This window comes from Takifugu flavidus, chromosome 19 (assembly GCF_003711565.1).
Source record: "Takifugu flavidus isolate HTHZ2018 chromosome 19, ASM371156v2, whole genome shotgun sequence".
NCBI lineage: Eukaryota > Metazoa > Chordata > Actinopteri > Tetraodontiformes > Tetraodontidae > Takifugu > Takifugu flavidus.
In genome coordinates, this window is record NC_079538.1 from 7,155,258 (window position 1) to 7,174,549 (window position 19,292).

The 19,292-nt window shown below is 42.7% G+C and overlaps 2 protein-coding genes and 1 long non-coding RNA gene across 5 annotated transcripts; 1 reads left to right on the plus strand and 2 right to left on the minus strand.

The window, feature by feature from the left end:
* Positions 1-573: 573 nt before the first annotated feature.
* LOC130516485 (uncharacterized) lies at positions 574-4,489 on the minus strand. The gene is made up of 2 exons (XR_008947497.1): positions 2,584-4,489; positions 574-2,261 (listed from the first exon to the last, which is right to left on the minus strand). It is a non-coding gene; the product is annotated as an uncharacterized LOC130516485 (long non-coding RNA).
* On the plus strand, positions 693-18,097 carry LOC130516482 (tryptase-like). 2 transcript variants are annotated; one of them, XM_057017585.1, is made up of 12 exons: positions 693-1,016; positions 8,133-8,203; positions 8,280-8,377; positions 9,368-9,486; positions 10,016-10,094; positions 12,636-12,859; positions 13,155-15,782; positions 16,386-16,400; positions 16,487-16,661; positions 16,755-17,023; positions 17,417-17,562; positions 17,667-18,097. In XM_057017585.1, the coding sequence occupies exons 7-12, from the start codon at positions 15,704-15,706 to the stop codon at positions 17,964-17,966; spliced, it is 984 nt and encodes a 327-aa protein (XP_056873565.1). In that variant the 5' UTR covers positions 693-1,016; positions 8,133-8,203; positions 8,280-8,377; positions 9,368-9,486; positions 10,016-10,094; positions 12,636-12,859; positions 13,155-15,703; the 3' UTR covers positions 17,967-18,097. The 2 variants fall into 2 exon arrangements, with proteins under 2 accessions (XP_056873565.1, XP_056873566.1); XM_057017586.1 differs by lacking the exons at positions 693-1,016; positions 8,133-8,203; positions 8,280-8,377; positions 9,368-9,486 and adding an exon at positions 9,785-9,938.
* Positions 10,699-19,261, minus strand: epm2a (EPM2A glucan phosphatase, laforin). Of its 2 annotated transcripts, XR_008947496.1 has the most exons (5): positions 18,831-19,261; positions 18,367-18,541; positions 13,123-13,367; positions 11,898-12,821; positions 10,699-11,774 (listed from the first exon to the last, which is right to left on the minus strand). XR_008947496.1 is itself a non-coding variant. In XM_057017588.1 (4 exons), the coding sequence occupies exons 1-4, from the start codon at positions 19,075-19,077 to the stop codon at positions 12,532-12,534; spliced, it is 957 nt and encodes a 318-aa protein (XP_056873568.1). In that variant the 5' UTR covers positions 19,078-19,261; the 3' UTR covers positions 10,699-12,531. The 2 variants fall into 2 exon arrangements, 1 of the variants encoding a protein (XP_056873568.1); XM_057017588.1 differs by having other exon boundaries at positions 10,699-12,821.
* Between the last annotated feature and the right edge of the window lie 31 nt (positions 19,262-19,292).

Genomic DNA, 19,292 nt, shown 5'->3' on the forward strand with positions numbered 1-19,292 from the left:
TAACCCCCTATTTTCTGCGGTTACATTTAAGTCACTTTTAGAATATCAATTTTACTTACTTAATTATTACCTACGTACTTACGTACCTACTTAGTTACTTACTTGCTTACTTACGTACCTACTTAGTTACTTACGGTATTTACTTGCTTACTTAGTTACTTACTTGCGTACTTACGTACCTACTTAGTTACTTACGGTATTTACTTGCTTACTTAGTTACTTACTTACTGACTTACTTAAAGAATTCACGCTGCCAACCTCCTACCGACTCGTCAGCTAATTCATCTAGTTTTGAGTAGCAGGAGTACTTTTATTCCCAAATATTATGTATAGGAAACACAAACAAACTGTTATAGATACAGTTCTAAATTTATAAATCTATTTAAACAGTGAACGTGGACGCTACTAAACGGATCCAAGTTTAGTACGGTAATTGTACCGCTCCCCCCCCTTTGCGGATCCCTAAAATGACCTGTGTAAAACCTGGCACACACATCATTAAACGTGATCTTTTCATTTATATTGATGTGGTTTTATCTTTTTTTCCCCCCCATATTTGTTTTTTCATCCCAGGTTCCAGGTGAGAAAAGAGATGACGGATCACCCAAACAGGTAAGTCAGTAAACTACCTAATCTTAATCCTGTGTACTTCTCTACAGTACCACCATCTGTGCCCTTTGGTGAGGGTGAAACTGTGTTGGTTTCTCTTTGTATGACTTTAGCAGTCCACCACTGATAATGATACAACCCGTTTTTGCTCGGATGAGCCAGTGTTGCTGATGATGCTCTATGGTTATTTTCTCTCTTCCCATCCCATTCCTCTTTTGTGCGTCAGCATTTGCTGGCATGAAGGGCTGGATGACAGCTGCGCCTTTGATCGGATGCTTGGCAGGTGGGGTTAGGCTCCGCGGCGTGGGTGTCTTTGGCAGCCGTCCCTGGCACAGGCCGAGGAAGCGGGACAGATGTTGCGGAGGGAGGAGTGGGGGCGTCACGTGATCCACCCGGTGCAGGTGCAGGTAACGCATTTTTATCCCCAAAGTCAGCAAAAGAGGAGAGAATGAGTGTGAGACAAGCCAGCGTCATGAGAACGGGAGGATAATGTTACAGGTTTTATTGCTTGTATTCTGTCAGCAGTTGGATCTGTGTTATGCTTACACAGTGCTCCTCTATGCAAATGTTCTACCTCACACAAACTTGAGTTCAGCTCCTATCCTAATGAGCCTCCCAGCTTTAACAGTTCCCATGCAGCCCGAATCTGCTGAAGTTTATTGTCCCCAGTGCACTTAAGATCTCCAGAATATGCTGATGGTGCTGCTACGTGAATTAGCATTAGCACCATATTAGCTCACCATTTGACAATTACTTTTAAGTAGCTAAGTCTGGCAGCACTGACGAAGGGTTTTTATTTTGGATACCTTAAGGATTGTTTTGGGGCTTTTTTCCCCCTCTGTCAGCAAATTGCTCTGTGACCATTAAAATAAGTGAAACCTGATTAAGTGTTATATCAATTTCTTAATTTCTCTTTCAAACTGACAGATTCTCCATCATTTTGATGTTTTAATGTAACGCATTAATGTTAGTGACCACATCTGCTATCTCTGTAAGAGTAAATAGATCCAAGAAATGTACATATTTTTCTCTGATGTTGTCTCTCATGTCTGACCTTGAAACAGCAGCAAGTAAATCTTGCTACACTATCCAGTTTTTAACTCGGGTCAAACCACACATTGAGACAGCTCTCATTTGAAATTGTCTAATTCTATTAAGAAGCTCTGTTCATAATTGCCTGTTTATCGACAGTTTTACTTGTTTTCTGTCCTGTCAGTACTGAACAAAAAAGCCATTTATCATCTTCAAGCAAAAAAAGTGACCTTATATTGTCTTTCTCTACATGTTTTACACATGCCTTTCTCAATGCACAGTGCTTTATACAATTAAAATCAGTATTTCTGGAAATGGAATTAGAATCAATAAGCAGCTAACGCACAGTAGTGTTAATTGGGCTGCTTAAGCTAAACTGAAATGCCTGGAATTACCTCTTTAACAGGATCATTCCAGATGTGTGCTCAGACAAACTGAATTCTGTGAGTCTGAAATTAGAGCAGCGGAGGGGTGAAATCAGCCAGTAATTCACTGCTCCATCACAGTGGGGTCCGTTACCTCCACACAGGCTCATAATGTTTATGGCCTTGTCTTAGCACCGTGCAAATATAAACCAGACAGGCGTGGTCCCAGACAGGCATGGATGAGAATCAGGGGATCTGTAAAAAGAATTAATCACTGTTCCTTTTTAATGGGAAAACTCATTAGAACCCCCAAATCTCCAGTCAGTGTACCCTCACAAGCCCTGAGCTCTGACTGCCTGATGTCACTTCCTGAGGCGTGTCTTGGAACAGGGATGTACTTTGTGACCTTTGACACGACCTTGATACCCAGACACTCGTGTTCCGATGGTTTCGTGTTTACCATCATTTTTGTGTATCATCGTTGTGATTCCCTGAGGCAACAGCTGCAGTGACGGAAGTGGTCATAAATCTTGACAGGATGTGACAAGAGGACGTCCTGATGTCCCTGCAGATTTACCTGAAATGTCCCCCAGGGTGGACGCAGGAATGGGTTGGATTGTGCTGATCAGCACACTTCCATGGCTGGCAGGTCAAGCTTGCTTCTTCATTATGCTTTACCAACGTCCTGTAGACGGAGGAAACAAAGCATTCTGAATTATTAAAGGCTCATTTTGTTACTCTAGCAGCTACGTGTTTGTAACTTTAATATGTGGAATGAATTATCCACGAGCTTGATTAGAATGAATTCCTGTGATTAGGCGACTTTAGGAGTGGGACAGGCTGCAGGTCGTTGGCTGGTGATGATAAGGAAGTTTTTCTCCATTTGAAATAAAATTGTTAATTTTATTTTAACTCAATCCACCAAGAAAGAGCCAATTAAAATCCAGATTCTGTCCAGATTCTCTTTTTACCACCAAAAGCGGTTTAGGTTAGCCCACAGATTGTCATTTAAAATAAGCTCACGTGTGCTTAACTGCTGCGTGCGTTCATTTTTAAGGTGTTGATCCATCAAAAGTTAACGGGCAGGAACGTATTCAGTGGCCAATAAAAGAGCCTGACTGGAGGGTCAAATCCCCAAACTCCCCGTCGGTGAAAGGAAAAGATGATCCCTGAACTGGTGAAAACACAAGAGTGATGAAATCATGAGGAAATACCTGCCACCACGCAACAGGCAGGATTGGTGGTTGCAGACACACCCGTCATGGCTTTGTGGACTGAAGTTTGACATTAAATTTAGGGTCTGGTAGCTCGGAATGATCTAGGTTGCAGGTTTTGCAGATGCTGTGACATCAAATGCAAAGAGCTTCTGTGCCCTAATAATTTCTAAAGAAACATTAAATTAAATCAAGCAAAGCAGGGCATATGCGGCAGAATGAGAGGTTTGTCTTCTGAATTTCACCCTCTGATTCCTCTCAAATCTATATTCCATTATTCATGGATGACATGAGTTTCCAAGGAAATTGATGTCCCACTTTCCCCAACCCACCTCTCAAAATACATGGAGCTGAATCCAATCCTGTTCAGCTCCCCCTCCCTCCCCTTCCTCTCTGTTTCCTTGTATCCTTTTTTCTTTGCTGTAGTCTTAGTCATAATTATCTCTAATTTGGGCCCTTCTGTTTGACACAGATTGCAATTGGAAACCAGGTTACCCTCACAGGAGGGTGCTTGGACCACAAAATGCCCAGTTTTTGCTCCCAGATCAGCAGAGGAACAATAGCAGCACTGTGCCGTGGTATCATCGGAACCAGCCTGCTCTGGTATGGATCATCTCCTCCCTGCTGATGAGGGATAAGCTGCGTGATCACAACTGTGCCCACATGCAAATGTCTTCCAACTGGCCTTGTTTTATGTGGATAAAGCGAATCAATGCTGTGGTTTTAATTGCTTCCCTTTGTATTGTGTTGTTCTCAATGCTGTTTTATCGCAAGTCCCTTGTTTGTCTATGAAATTTCCATTATTAATTTATGTTTTATTGAGCTGCTGCTTTGTGCCAGTGTGATTATGTCATCGCCAGATTTTGATCAAATCTGAAAAGCTTAGTCAAGTTTCAAGGTCCTAGGCTTTGTCATTTGTACTTCCGTGGCAACCTTTTCTTGACTTTTGACAGCTCAGATCAGTTTTTCTCAGCTGCCAAAGGCAGTTTGTTCCGTCTTTTTTTAATGGTGGCAGAAAAATAACTGCACCAAATGTTTTCCAGTAATTTCTCTAAGGTCTGAGGCTGTGGAACCTTTGAAAATGCACCGAGTGACTGTCTGGCTCCAACTAATAAGGCTGTTTTTCAGATCTTTGCAGGGCAACATGAATGATTTCACTCAGTCAACTTTAGCCCAACAGATTTGGGCAACAGCTGCCATCTTTCAGCATTTGTAAATGATCAAATGTGTACATTTTAGGTTTATATGCTTTTAATGATCTGTGTTTTGAAATCACTGCAGGGGTGAGTTGGCAAAACGGAGTCAGCCATCCATCATTGCTCTTAGTCGCAGCAGACAGAGGTGAGCGGCCGGGATAAACCAGGGACAGGCTGCCAGCCCTCTCAAGGGCACCCCCCCCCCATAGAGCCCATTATCATTGTCCTTGACCTGAAGAACCTGCCCAGATGACAATGACATGACGTCCTCACACAAGGTTGGGCTGGATCCAAAAAAAAGCAGGCACAGGCTCTCTTCGGTCATATTTAATCATTAAAGGTTTTTCATTTTGAGATCCATGAGATGTGGACATATTCATGATGAACTGGCTAATCTGCTTTAATTTAGTGTAAATAGGATTTTAATGGGATTTTGGGGTCTATTTTCAAGGTCCAGGCCGTAATACTCAACCTTTGTGAAACAAAGCCACACATAAATCACTGATTCAGTTGTGACGTCCATACTGTATCATTCCTTGTCATTAGCTTTGGGGGGTTTTAGGAGCTTCATTGACCCCATTTTTGCCTGAGTTCATCTCTTTTGCAGTGGCAAAGTGAAACAAAACCTGGAAGGATTCAATTTGCAGACTATCGGCACCCAAAGGAAAGCTTAGATAAGGTTTCTTGTGAAAGCTTTGAGAACACAAGTTCAGCACTGTAATTAAAAATTCATCAAGTAGTGAAATGAAGCAGAGGCTAACTGTGCATAAAGGGTAATCATCTGTTCAGTAGCTGGAGGTCAGAGTTTGTGTACTTTACTTTCAGATATCAGATGAGGGCTGGCATGAAACTAATGGACGTGTTAGGGGAGCACGCTGACAAGCATCGTCACATAAAGGTTAATTTGTTAATTACCATAGTACATGCAGAGCTAGTAACACAGCAGGAAGTTGGCAAAACTAGTGTTTGTGATGATGTAAGAGAGAAAGAAAACCACTCAGCAAAAATGCTTGATAATGAATTGGAGCTCAGTGTTTCCTCAGATTAGCCAGGCTGCCTCCATCTCTGATCTTCATATCGCCTCATATTTTGCCCTATATTAGAGTTTTAGCATATTTAGCTACATATCTGGGGTGTACAGCAGAACAACGCAGCCTGTGATTTATTCCCCTGCTTTGTTGACAGATATTTTATGCAAATTTGATTGGCTCACATCTCCTTGCTGCGCATTTCCATAGCAAAAGATGATTTGATGTCACAGACGCACCCCAGAAGCCGTCCTCCTCCAGCAGAATGGTGTCTGTAAACCAATTATTTGTCATTAAGATTCACATTTTGAGCGTGTGTGATGGTATAAACCATAAAATAGCTAGATTTATGGTAGTTTGGAATACAGGAAAAAAGGATAAACATTTCTTATATAAAATAATGACGTTTTTGTGCTTTCTTTAATTTATGGTGCAAAATTTGGGACCTAAAATATAGCTATACCCTGCTCTTGTGATTTAAAGTCATTTTGTGTGCGTGTGTAAGTATTTTTGTAAGAAGATAGTATTAATATCAAAAAGATATTAAAAGAAGCAATGTTTGAGAAGTGGGACCTGCAGAACATGCTCGCCCCCACCTCCCATCTCCATATTTACACATGCCAGGCAGAAACATATTGAATGCCCTTTGCTGTGCTCTCTCAAGATTACCAAGATTACCCGTCAGGCTTGTCACTGTTATTCGATGTTCATTTCTCTCTTTGAAGCTGCTTGTGTGTTTTCATTCTAGTAATCATGAGCGGCTGAATGTCCTGAGCTGTGTGGTCAGACAGGTGCCCCAGAGCTCCCTTTATAAAAGACCAGGCTTAGTCTGCAACCATGCAAGGCCTTTTAGACCTGTTGACACTGGTGTGTTGTATAAATAAACCACACTTCCATTTACCTGAACTCCCTCACTTTAAGAGATCTGGATGAATGTTTTACATGAAGGAGAATATATGTCGTAATTTACTGTGGTGCCTTGTTTAAGAAGTTACTCATCTGCAGCATTGTACTCGATTTTAGGTGTGTGCATATTGTTCAGCCTTTCTTAGAGTTTTCCCTAAACAATTGGAACACACCACAAGCAGATTACAGATGCAGATTGCTATGTGAATATTAAAGCATGGGTTTGAGTCTCTGATTACAGTCCGTGATCAGCCAAAGCAGCATCGGCTGGAATCAAAACACGGACAGACGCGGCAGTAGAGTTATCATGTGATTCAGCCCTGCAGGCACCGTCTACTCCTAATGAACATGCTGACAAATCATCTAATGAGCACACGTATCACGGGTTTCACGGATTCACCATGCTGGGCATAATGGTGGAGGACATTAGAAATATATAATATAACATGACAGTAGCCTACAGGCTTGTGTAGAATTTATAACAATTGTTTCAAACCTGCACCCATTTTAAGCCACGTATTATATTCCATTAATGACAAAAACAAATTAGCCTGTGCTGATTTAACAGGTCCAAATTGTGTTGCAGGGTTTTACAGCAAATAAGGAAGAAGCATTTTCCAAGAAGGAAAAAAAAAACTCGATGTGCATATTTTATAGGTTGAGACTGAGCCCCTGTCTGGCATTGAGCCTTTCTAAATAAACCACTTCACTCAAATGCTTTCAGCTGAGGTTAAGCCATTTTCATATTCTGTTCCTCCACAGTTATTTTGACCCGCACAATTATTCAAGGTGGAATGAATTCAAAGAAGCCGCAGAGTGGAGCAGCACAGGTTTTATCTAAAGAGGCAATCACAGTTACGGAATTAGAAACAGCCGCATCAGACAGGCAGAGCTGAATTCATTCAGAATAAAGAGACCCACTTGTTGACCCGAGGGCAGCAGCAAATTCGCCGTCCCCTGACATTCAGAGGATTTCATTTGTGCCTCAGCTCAGGTGTGCAGGAATCCACAGTGAATGTGTTTCCTTTGAAATAATATAAAATATAGTGACTCCTTTACATATGTTAAAAATCATGCTCGACTGGAAAGAAAACCACAAACTGACATTATCACCATGTTTGCAGCACATATTGGAACAGATTGAGCTGCGGCCCATCTTTAATATGCATCCTTTGGATGCCTGCAACAGATTTCCATCTCCCACTCCTAAGGAATATAATAGGCAGTCATGGGAAACTGAGTAGCCCTGGAGGTCCATCAGAAATAATGGCTAGAGCTGCCCAGAGCTGTGTTGGACAACTCTTTCCCCACCTTCTAAAGTAATAAAGTTTGGGAATATTGCTAAAGTGTCAGCTGGGGGAATATTATGCACTCCCGCTTTAATCAGATGCTGAAATCCAGTATATCCTATCAAGGCTTAGGGCTCTGTATATTTTGCTCTGATCCCATCCCATAATTCTTTTGCTGTAGCTTCTTACCCTGTCTGACTTCTCTCTGAGAGGCTGCTGGAATGCTACAGTGGTAACGTTTTGATTATTCCCCCACTGTCTTTCCCTCGCACTATAATGCATTTTTAAAACTCATAAGTTGATTAACCGTTACCCATTAAATACCACACACCCACAATGCCCATTTCTACTATAGTTCCTTCACTTATTCCTAAAGACCCTTGTTGGCCTGTTTATTATTCTGAGGAAGCCAGTGGCAATTAAGAAGAGGAAGTGATTTTTGATTGTTTTCGGCTCAATGAAATATCATTTCTGCCTCTTCTGTGTGCTGCAGGATCTGATCAGGTGCTTGAGGGGTCGGAGGGTCAATGCATCGTTACCACAAAGAAACAGGATGCACCAGGGGTGATGTTGTTTCATTTTCTCTCTCATTTCAAGCCAAGACTTACCAAGAATATATAACGATAATAACATGTTTGAGTATTTTAAAGGGGCTGTTGAAGTTCACCCCCGCCTGTGCACATGGTGGCTCTATGTTTGTGCCATATGAACATAAGCAAGCACTGGCAGCATGGGAAGGTACGTATCATAAAAGAATGACATTTTATCTCAATCAAGCTGGTTTTGGAGTAAATACTCGGATGTGCTCGTGATATTTTTAGCTCTCCAAGCCTACTCTTTTGCTACAGTCGTAAAATATAATTTCACGTAGCAGCATGTAAGCGTTGAAAGAGTGTGATGTGTGACCAGTGCTGCTGCAACACTGTTTTGATACACATGTTGTAGCCCGAAGGCTTCAAGCCTCCATTTGCTGTCAGCTCCTTTTTCTCTTAAACCCTCTGAATAATATCTGCTCTGCACACAGTCATGGCTGCTCAGATTAACTGGGAGAGTTTGGGTGGCGCGCGTGTCCGATGTGTTCTCGTCATCAATATCCTCAGCCGTCGTGATCTGTTTAAAACCCTCAGACAATATATGAAAGACTGATGCGGGCTCAGAGATTCAGCCATCAAACCTGACAGATCAATTGAATATGGATTACGCTTCTCATCTGCCAAATTGTTATCAGTATATAAATGGAGACGTTTCAGTCAGTTTCTATTCACCGGAAATGAAAACTGTTTAAGCTCAGCATATGATATGAGACCTTTTTTAAAATGTTATCTGCATATTAAAAAAGTCAGGAGGAACTTCTTTTTTTTCATATTGCTATCTTTTCCACCACTTGCTAAGCTGGGAGAAACTTGAGAATGCTAATTGTCATAGCTTTTAATGTAAAATTCTTTCTTATTTTGAGGAAGCAAAAGCTGTGTTTGCTTTCATAAGTGACTTAAAGACACTCAGCTGCAAGTAGCAAACCTTCACTGTGCTTTCAGATGACACATTTAGATGGAAAATGAATGATGAACTTTGTGGTTTTGTCACTGTTAGCCTTTGGTAGCCAGATTCATCAGTACATATATCAGGAACATCACTTTAAAAATGGGTTCGCAGCACAGAGACCAGACTAAATTACTTCTGCTGAGGTGTTGATACGCTTGTGCTCCTTTCTGTTTGTTTCCACTTTAGTCTGCATGTGTTTTAACAGTCAGCAGCATCACCAGTCAGACTCACCTGCTACCTGCTGAAGAACGGCTTCTTCAAGTTCTACAAAAATGGAAGAACTGTGGTCAACTTGTCCTTTGCAGGTCAGTTGGGTCATTTGAGTTTGAGCTCAAGTTGCTTGAAACTATCTCTGCATGCAACGGTTTAAATTTACAATTGTCAATAAGGCCAATGCCCTTTTGTCTCTGTGAATGTGGAAACAGTCTGTGGAAAATGTGATGTAAAATTAGTCCTCTTCCTCCTCCCACCAACCTTGCAGCACCACAGACGTACCGGCCAGCTTGAGGAGGGACTATATGAGGAAGTAGTGTGTGTGTGTGTGTGTGTGTGTGTGTGAGTGAGAGAGAGAGAGAGAGGGAGAGAGGAGGAAATGTGTTTTTAAAAGACAGGTCAAGTGAATCAATAGTACGGAACATTCTGTGAGCAGATGAAGACGGGCAGATAGAAATTCATGACCGCAAGCATCCTTCATTACCATTTGGAATTGGTTTTGGTGTAAAAGTAAATGCAAGATAGAAAGAAAATCATTATAAAAGTATGATATTTATTATGATAGTAAATTAGTATATAAAATTATATAATGTTTAACTATGCAAACCTTTCTGGAAGCAGATGGCAAAGAATTCCAATGATCTCACCATGACCATGAGGGCTGGACTGTCAGGGTTGGCTACTGGCATTACTGATTGAGGTATGGAAATTAGCTGGAGTCATGCTTATTATGCATGGCCAAACAATCTATACTCTTTTACTGAAGGCTAGCCTGTTTAATTACATGCTGGGACGTTCCGTAAATGAGCTTTTCTCACAGAGAGATATACCTGTCCAATCTTTTTAAGCCTATGACGAATGAGAGGCTGAAACACAATACAAACACAAACACACACACACACACAGTTTTGATTGAAATATTCTGTTCATGCACCTTTGTTGTTCCTTTTTGGCTGAATGTAAATCAGCAGTGTCGAGTACTTTAGTAGCCACGATGAGTAGAAAGGTGCTACATAAATAGCTACATTTTTTGTGCAAAGCTTGAGGAAATTTTACAAAAAAATATAAAGTTCCGCCATGTCTGATGATCCGCAATCGGAGGAAATTGCAAATTGAGACATGAGCTGGAAAAGAGATGAGAAGTCGGGTTGCTCTAGACTGAAGCACTTAGCCAGTCAGTGGTTTAATAATACTAATGTAGGCGACTGGAGCTCAGCCCTAAATCTTTAACACAAAAGCCACCTTTCTTCATTGGATATTATAAATCATTTAGGTGAAATTATGTTTTTATGTCCCACTCTTGATTGATGTGAAAATCCTTTTATTTTGATTAGAAAAATATAACACACCATATAGCTTAATTATATTACCGGTGAAACAAATCAAAATCAGAAACGATCAATTTGTATTTAAGGTGACACAACTTCCTGTTTCGGCATTTATTGAACTTCCTGTTTGGTTTTCAGAAAGAGTCAAACAGAAAAATGTCCACATTTTTATCCAGCTATTGTTCTATCTATCTCTCTATCTATACCTGCCTTCCTTCCTTCCTTCCTTCCTTCCTTCCTTCCTTCCTTCCTTCCTTCCTTCCTTCCTTCCTTCCCTCGGTGTATTGTTTCTCCACCAAACTTTGGTACAGTTACACAATAGCCAACTAGTAGTTACAAATAGTAGTAATTACAATAATATTGTGATGACAATTGTACCACTTAATACTTGCTTAACACTATCTTAATATACAGTACACTGTTGTGTTGTGATCAGTTGTGCGTCTGTTTCCCTCTGGACACACATCTGTCTCTGGAGCAGGGCGAGCTGATCCCCTCACGACTCCATCGGTGGGACGCAGATACGGTTGCTTGTATCAGTGCTGACACCGAGCAATGTTTGGGAAAATGGGGAAGATGAAGGGGAAAATGGTAGTTCTGACTGAAGAGATGGATTATTTGGGAAGCCACTTTGTGCAGTGGCTGAGTGGCTGTGGAAATGGTCAAAGACTTCATAACCTCCTCATTTCCTCAGCGCTTTAATGTCTGCTGAGATGAAAAGCAATGTCCTCTGATGATGTGCAGTTATTTATCATTAGGAATGAAGGCAGTAATTACAACTGCCAGCAGTATCTTACACTGGCCTGACAGCTGACGTACCAGAGTAAAAACCAAACCATGAGGTCAGAAGATCTGGCTCCACAGCTCAGCTCAGTGTTGAGGCGCAGATCTGCTGAAGGATACAGCCTGAAGTATTACAGCCTCGGCTTTATTATATTAAAAAAAGCATTTGCATTGTGAGGGCGCCTGTAATGCTGTGTTGCTACCCACGTGTTGCAGAGCCTTAGATGTTTTTGTGGCTCTCTGTTGTGTTGCCTGGGAAGTGTTCCGAGCTACAGACGCCACATAAAAATAAAACAGAAACTTAATTGTAAGTGTTTCTGATTAAGACTGAAAAAAGCAATTAAAAAGACAATTAAATCCCCAGAATAATTCTCTGGAAATAATTACTTTACCTTAATTTGACTGCGTAGACGTGAGAGCGGTTGATTGACAGATTTACCTGTTACATATGCGTGCACATAAACAGGTGTGTAGGCAACAATATATGCAGTCATGTGTCTTGTATTCCATTACAATTAACTTTGAACATAAAGTCACAACAGCAGCACAACAAACATGTTCAAGGACACACAACAGTTCACACCGGTGCATCCTAATGCCCTGATTTCTAAAGGGAGAACGTAGAATCGCAGTAAAGTGGGTGATCAAAACTTTGTATCTATATGCAGTTTTTCACCTGTGTCATTCCAGACAGCTCCCGATAATAGCGTGATCCAATCACGTCTCATCATACGTGCAATAAAAGGCTCGGGAGATGTGTGACACTGTATATCCTTTGTTACCATGGAAATAAATACTTTTCTGACAGAAAGGGGGAGATATTGGTGTATTGCTTTGATGAAATGTTGCAGTGGCAACTGCAGCGCGGAGACGGACGGTTCCCTTTAAAATCAAATCCACACTTGCTCACATCAGAGGATCTCTGATTGACAGTCATGGTTTCAAGGCAATTTTAGCTCAAGTGTTTCAAGTATCTGCTTGACAAGAGACATTAGTTCAGAGCATCATTATCACGATGGTAATATTTCAACTGTGTGTAAGGCTGAATGAAATATTGGATCTGAGTTGTCCAAACTTCTGGGTGAAGTCTGTCTGAGCCTTAACCAAAGCCTCCTCATCGATGTACACAGCTGGTCTCCTGGCCGCGACAAAATACTGCACCTTCCTCATGCTCCAGCCCAGGACGTACATCAGCAGGCCACACACCGCCGCTGTGGACCTGCCGACTCCAGCGTTACAGTGGACGTAAACAGTGTGGCCGTTCTCCAGGAGGCCATAAAGCAGGAAGACAGCCTGAGGAAGCATCCGGATCCGACCTGCAGAGGAGAAGATATCCAGAGCCATTAAATCAAAGGTAATGTTTTCAACTCACATTTTTAAATGGATCCAAACAGCACACAACAATTTTAAAGGAAGGTGACCCCATTCTAAATAGGGAGTTTGGATGAATTGTCCATGTAAATTTGAGCTGATCCTCAAGCTAAGCTGACTCATTTTATAGTCAAAAGATGTTTGTCATGCCATGGGAACAGTAACAGGCTCTTTCCTGGCCTTAGTTACAGTAAATGCTATCATGAAGTTGAATGCCTGATGGTTATATTGTTTAATCCTTCCTACCTTCGGTGCTCATGTCCGGTGTGGGTATCCAGACGTAGGCCAGGCCACTCTCTCTGTACAGATCCATCATGACCTCTGGAGTCATCGGTTCTGCACCACTGCGAGCGCAGCCACTGGAGTTGTTTACCACATCCCACTCCGTCTGGAAGTTCATCACAGCAGTGATTCCCAATTCATGCTTCATCTTTATTGTCACGTGTTCCACCTGTCGAGGACAGCTGCCGAGCCAGACACGGGGCAGCACCCTGAAGGCCACAAACACATTAATAATACTTTATTTTTAGATGTTTCATACACATTCAGTCCCATTAGTAAAATCCATGCAATAGCTGAGCTTTATGGCTCATTTTCAAGGTAAAGCCTCCAAAATGATGATAATTCGTACAAATGTTAAGGTCAAGCATTAAGTGACAGGGAAAATTACTACGTCCCAGTTGCTCTGATTTTAAAATAGTCTTTAACAAACAGCTCTTCCCTCTCTTATTTTCTAATAAAAGGTGCAAGAAATAGGCAGAAGGTTTCATCTGTCTCTGGGTTTCTTTGTCATCTTTCAAAAGCCTCTTGGATCTGATATTTTAATGACCTGCCCCTTCTCATTTTCTTCCAGATCTCTCTGGACTAAGGAGACCTCATTTAGTTCTCATTAGCATTCATCATCTACAAAAAAAAGGTGACGTTTCACTTCGGCAAAAACTGATTTAGTTTGTGAAACATCTGCAAATCCAAGTGTCTCAGGTCTGGCATACGCATTGAAAATGCTTTTATCAGGAAAACACGAGAGTGTTTCCAACTGTGCTCTGGCCCTTGACATAAGCTTTGTCAGATCTCTGGACACAGAGTCAAAGCTGGTGCCACCAAACAAGCAGTCTGAACAGGCTCATTCCTACTGTGCTTGGCAAACCATCAACCTGTGGCGTTCAACACAAAGGCATGCTGGGTAATATGTTTTTTTTAACATCCACATTTTAGGTTGTACACAAAAGCAACCAGGGCTCCATATGTTTTATGATGATGGAACAACCAAAGGAAGTCAGGCCAGTTAGCACTTAATACAAGCTCAGGGGCTCCCTTGTGGACTCTGAAACAAAGGACACAAGTCTAAAAAAGTATGAACTCTCTGCTGAGTGTAGGCTTCATTTTATAACTTGTAACAAAATCATCTTTTTTTTACTGCACTAAAATGAGTTCAGGATGTTTATGATGTTGAATGAGCGTAATGTTTTCCCTCTGTGTTTACTGTCAGTGTGATTTAAACGGAGCGCCTTATACCAATTGTTTTTATGAGTTAGTGTAAAACCAGGTACCTACAAATCCTGCATAATATGCCTTTAATCACAGAGGGTGAAATTACGAAAATGACTTTGCAGTGTCATCCAGCGTTGATAAACAGGACCATGGGTGCAGGCTCTTAATCACACCCTCATGTTGTCTCAGCAGCCCTTCTGAAGTGGATCGCTGTTGTGCAGCACACCTCGTCTTCCTCTGTCAGTGTCCTCATTCACCTCAGTCGGGTTATTCTCACCATTCAATCTTAATCTTCATCTCTGTCTCCTATTCCCTTAATGTTCTCATCCGCCACATTCTAGGCCTTTGGGGTCACTCCAAAGACCCGGACCGATGACAAATTCTGCTGTGTGGTGTCTTAGAAACTGAACAGGCCAAAAATCCACAAATAAGAAACACGAAATATGAAAAAGCATTAAGAGTCTCTGGTGGTTGTAGTCCATAGTGTGGGTGGTTTTGCAGTATTTCTGTAGCATTGGGCACAGTAACATTAGCAGTACTGGGATGGATAGACCTCATGTGACTGTTGCATGGTGATGAAGTCACGGTTGTGGCTTTGCTGTGAAAAACCAGAAAGATTAAGGAGGCCTAAACTTTTCTGTAAACACATCATAACCAATGATCTGTGTCTGACTGAGTCAGTGCTGTAGGCTAATGTCCACTGTGTGGCAACACACAAACAATCTAAATGAAAAACAAAATAAAAAGGAACAAGTTTATAAAGAGGAAAATAGTGACTCCGGATAATAGATTTCATCTGCCAATACGGCGCTTGACCACTTCAGCTCATCAATAACCTCTTTATTCAAAGAACGTTGTTGCCAAGAGCTCTTAAAAGCTTGTTTTCTAAGCTTTAAGGATGAAGTAGGTAGTTAAGCTGATATCTAAGTCTGCTCTTTGCCTTGTTTCTTCAGTGTACTTGTATGAATTTAGTTGTGAAGGATTTAATATAAGCAGGTCTAATGAGATGGTTGAGTCTGGTTTATTAAGAGGGTATTTTATTTGACTTATTATTGTTACTATATCTAACAGACACACAACCACTGCTCTGGGTTTCTATTGCACGGTAAAGGCATCACCTTGATGCTCAAATTATAATATTTTATAGGGTTTTGTAACTAAATTAAACTGATCCGTTTAGTCATTTCCTGCACTTTAAGTGGCTAAAGGTGCTGTTAACTGTGCCTGAGGTGTTTACAAAAGCCAAACGGAGGCCCTGCCACCATAAACAGAATTTGCATGAGTGGGAAATGAGATAACAAAGTCAAATGTGAACCAGACCGAGTTTGTGAGTCTGATGAAGACAGAAGTAACGTGCAGCATGGCATCCTGGACTGGATGGACCCTCCTGATGTGTGCAGTCCTCACTGGGGAAGGTCAGCTTTTATAATAATAGCTCAGCTCTATATAATGAATATATTTGGTAATAATTCCAAATTAAAGCTATTGGGACCTTGAAAATGAGTTAATTGAGCTTTAATTTGCTGTCTCTCTCCACTAATCCAGGTAGTATAATGGGTATCACGACTCTACCACCAAAGTCAGCCCATAATGGAAAGCTTTTTTAAGTTTGATTTAAGGTTCCAGATACTTGTAACAGCTAATGTGATCATACTGGACAAAACCAGAGGAATGTTGTCTTCTGTTGTCGCCTTCATCAAATGCCCTCCTGGGCTGGCGTAGCTGAGAGCTGATATAATTCCACCCATCAATCACCAACTGTTTGTCGGAGTATTGATAGTTCATGTTAGATCAGGTTGTGCTGATGAGCCGTACTTTTGCATCTGCACGTCAGTAATTAAAGCGATGTTTGCTAAATTAAATAATATTGCAGCAGCCTCCAGTCCTCCCATGACCGTAGGGAAAAGGGCTGTAGCACTAGTGCCACCTTGTGTTCATTCTTTGAACAAAGTTTGCGGCACGGATCACATTTGTGGAGTCAAATTAGCTGCAAGTGATTTTGTTCCTTTCTTTTCCAGGATCAGTGGCTCTGGGTAAGCACACGAACACACTAAAGGTCAATTAAATTCTAACCCCTCTCCATCTGCCCTCACGCACCCAGTTCTTTCTGTTCTGTCAGATTGTGGAAAGGCACCATTGAATACAGTATCTGAGAATACAAACGGTACCGATGCCACAGCCGGAGCGTGGCCCTGGCAGGCCAGTTTGCATTTGAGTTTTGTGGATGGCCACGTCTGTGGAGGGACACTTATTACCAACCAGTGGATACTCACTGCAGCTCACTGCCTCCAAATGTAAGGGAATACAGTAAGAATCCTGCAGCGAGGTTGCTATACGTCCAATATAATGCAAAGACAAACAGACGCCATTTGTTCTTCTTCCTCCAGACACATCTCCCGTGCCTGGGTCGTCTACCTTGGAAGACAGAGCCAGAATGGAGCTAACAAGTACGAGGTGAAGCGCTCCGTGTCCGAGATCATCATCCATCCTCAGTACAACGACACCACCCTTGACAATGACATCGCCCTGGTGAAGCTCCAGAGCCCCGTCACTTTCAGCGACCACATCCGCCCCATCTGTCTGGCCAGTAACTCCAGCCAGTTCTATAACCCCGCGTCCTGCTGGGTCACGGGCTGGGCCAACGATAATAAGAGTGGTGAGTAATGTCTGAGCTGTCCACCCAGCACCAGCATCTGATCAATACTCCACCTGCTCCCTCAAATCAAGACCGGCCGCCCATAAACGAGTCTGTATTTAACCCTTTTAAGTAAGAGGCGCATTTCTCATGAACCCATCTGACATTTTGTTGGCTTCTCTCCGCTGGCCCGCAGGTTCCGCTCACTTAGAAAGGATTTGCCAATACTTGAGAAAATCCCTGGGGGCTATTAGATCACACTCTGGACGATCTCCTCTCAAAGTGTCTCACTGCAATAAAGACACAAACTCATGAGATCCGCTTTCGTGTTCCACTGCGAGAACGTTCAGTGAGATTCTGATTGTTTATCCTGAGGCCGGCGCGTGTTTACTGGGATGGGCACTCTCCCCACAGACACCCAGCCGGGCCCTCCCCCGCTGCAGCAGGCCCGCGTCCCTGTCGTCGGAAACGCGGCGTGCAGCTGCAGCTACTTGCAAGCAAATAAGTCCATCACTGACAAAATGATTTGTGCGAGGCCAGAAGGCAAGGCAGCGTGTCAGGTAACACTCTGCACCATCATTTCCATCATCGCTCCCCCGCCTTTAACTTTCCCTACAGTATTAGGGGGAGACCCGAGCTGTCTGAAGGTGTTGTGCTTTTGAAGGGTTACTCTGGAGGACCTTTGCAGTGCATGCAGCATTCCGTGTGGATCCAGGCTGGCGTCGCCGTTTTCGGGCAACGTTGTGACCGGCCCGATTACCCTGAGGTCTATTCCAGAGTGTCTGAATTTCAGACGTGGATCAAGGATGAAGTGGCGGGGGCTGGAGTGGGCTTTAAAACGTTCGCCTCCAACGGTACCGACCCAGACAACAGCTTTGTGTGTCCGAATTCCTCGCCAGTGGCTGCTGCACACACGCGGGTGTTTATTGCCATCTCCGTGGCAGTGGGCCTGACGTCCATTTAACCTCTCATATTCTCCTGTCACGTCCTTCGAGCACGATCTTGGCAGAGCTCCGGGTGCTGCAGCACTGTCTCGTGGAACCATCATCACATCCTTGTCTGACTAAATATAATAAACAGATTTTGAAAGGAGAATCAATTCTTCCTGTTTTCTGCCATCACATAAAATTGTTGGGGAACGTAAGAACTGAACTTTGGGGTAGGGGCAACCTTCGCTGATCCTAGGTCAGCGATGTTCTGTTTGTTTAAGTAGCAACAACCAAAGTACACCTCCAAGCAACACTACTTTTGGGATCTTCCTTTGGTCCTTTAGCAGTGAGCACGACTGGATGGACAGTGCTGAAAAGTACGTACTGACCATGTGGAAATATGAAGTCACGATTATTTAAATTGCCTTACGTTACCTGGAGAAATGCATGGCTTTCTGACCAGCAACGTGGAAGTAAAAGTGCGTTGTGTGTTTCATCTCATCAGTGTGTCCTGTTTCCTCTATCCAGTGTCCAATAGGGTGACAGTACACACCATCCACAATGTTCCTGGCATCATAAATACAGCATCGGTCATGGCTGGGGCCGCTCCCTGGTGGCAGAAAAGGCAGCCTATGGAGGTTAGTAAGCAAAGACACGCACCAGCAAATTAAAAATTACCTTTTAGACACACCAACACTATTTCAAGCCAGTGGAATTTTGTTGGCGTGGCTTTTACCGCCACCTTGTGGTGCTTTAGCCGAATTACAATATCCAAGAAACATGGCGGACATGTGTTATTGTTTTCCTCACTTTCAAACGCTATAGTTCTCTTAACACGTCTCCAAAACACGTATTTAATGGTACACACGATTAGCCAAGATTATATTATAGATATATACCTTCCCAAACAGTAGTGCCCCCGACCCTTTTGAGGAACTTGAACCACAGCGTGTCTTGACACGGTGCTGCCAGCTCAACGTCGCCCGTCCACAGACACGGTTCATGCGGCGACGGCCGCTTGCGTGAAGCCTCCATTGGAAGAGCTCTGTCGGGGTCCCAGTGTCCCATCTCCAGTCGCGAACCCAAGACGAGGACCTCGACGTCTGGACTCTCCGGAGTGAGAATGACGCCGAACCTGAATAACATGGTCTCCCATCAGCGTTGCGGTGTTCCTACAGTTAATAAGACTCGTCTTCCTGCCTCACTAAAAGCCCCAGATGGAGGCTAAAAATAGAACAGCAGGGGACATGAGGACATTTAGAAGGGTGGACTCGGCCGTCCTACTTCTAGATATTTACTTTTGTCCAATATGCCTGGGAGGAAAGCAATTGTTGGGTCGTTGTGTGGCACTGATGACGTTT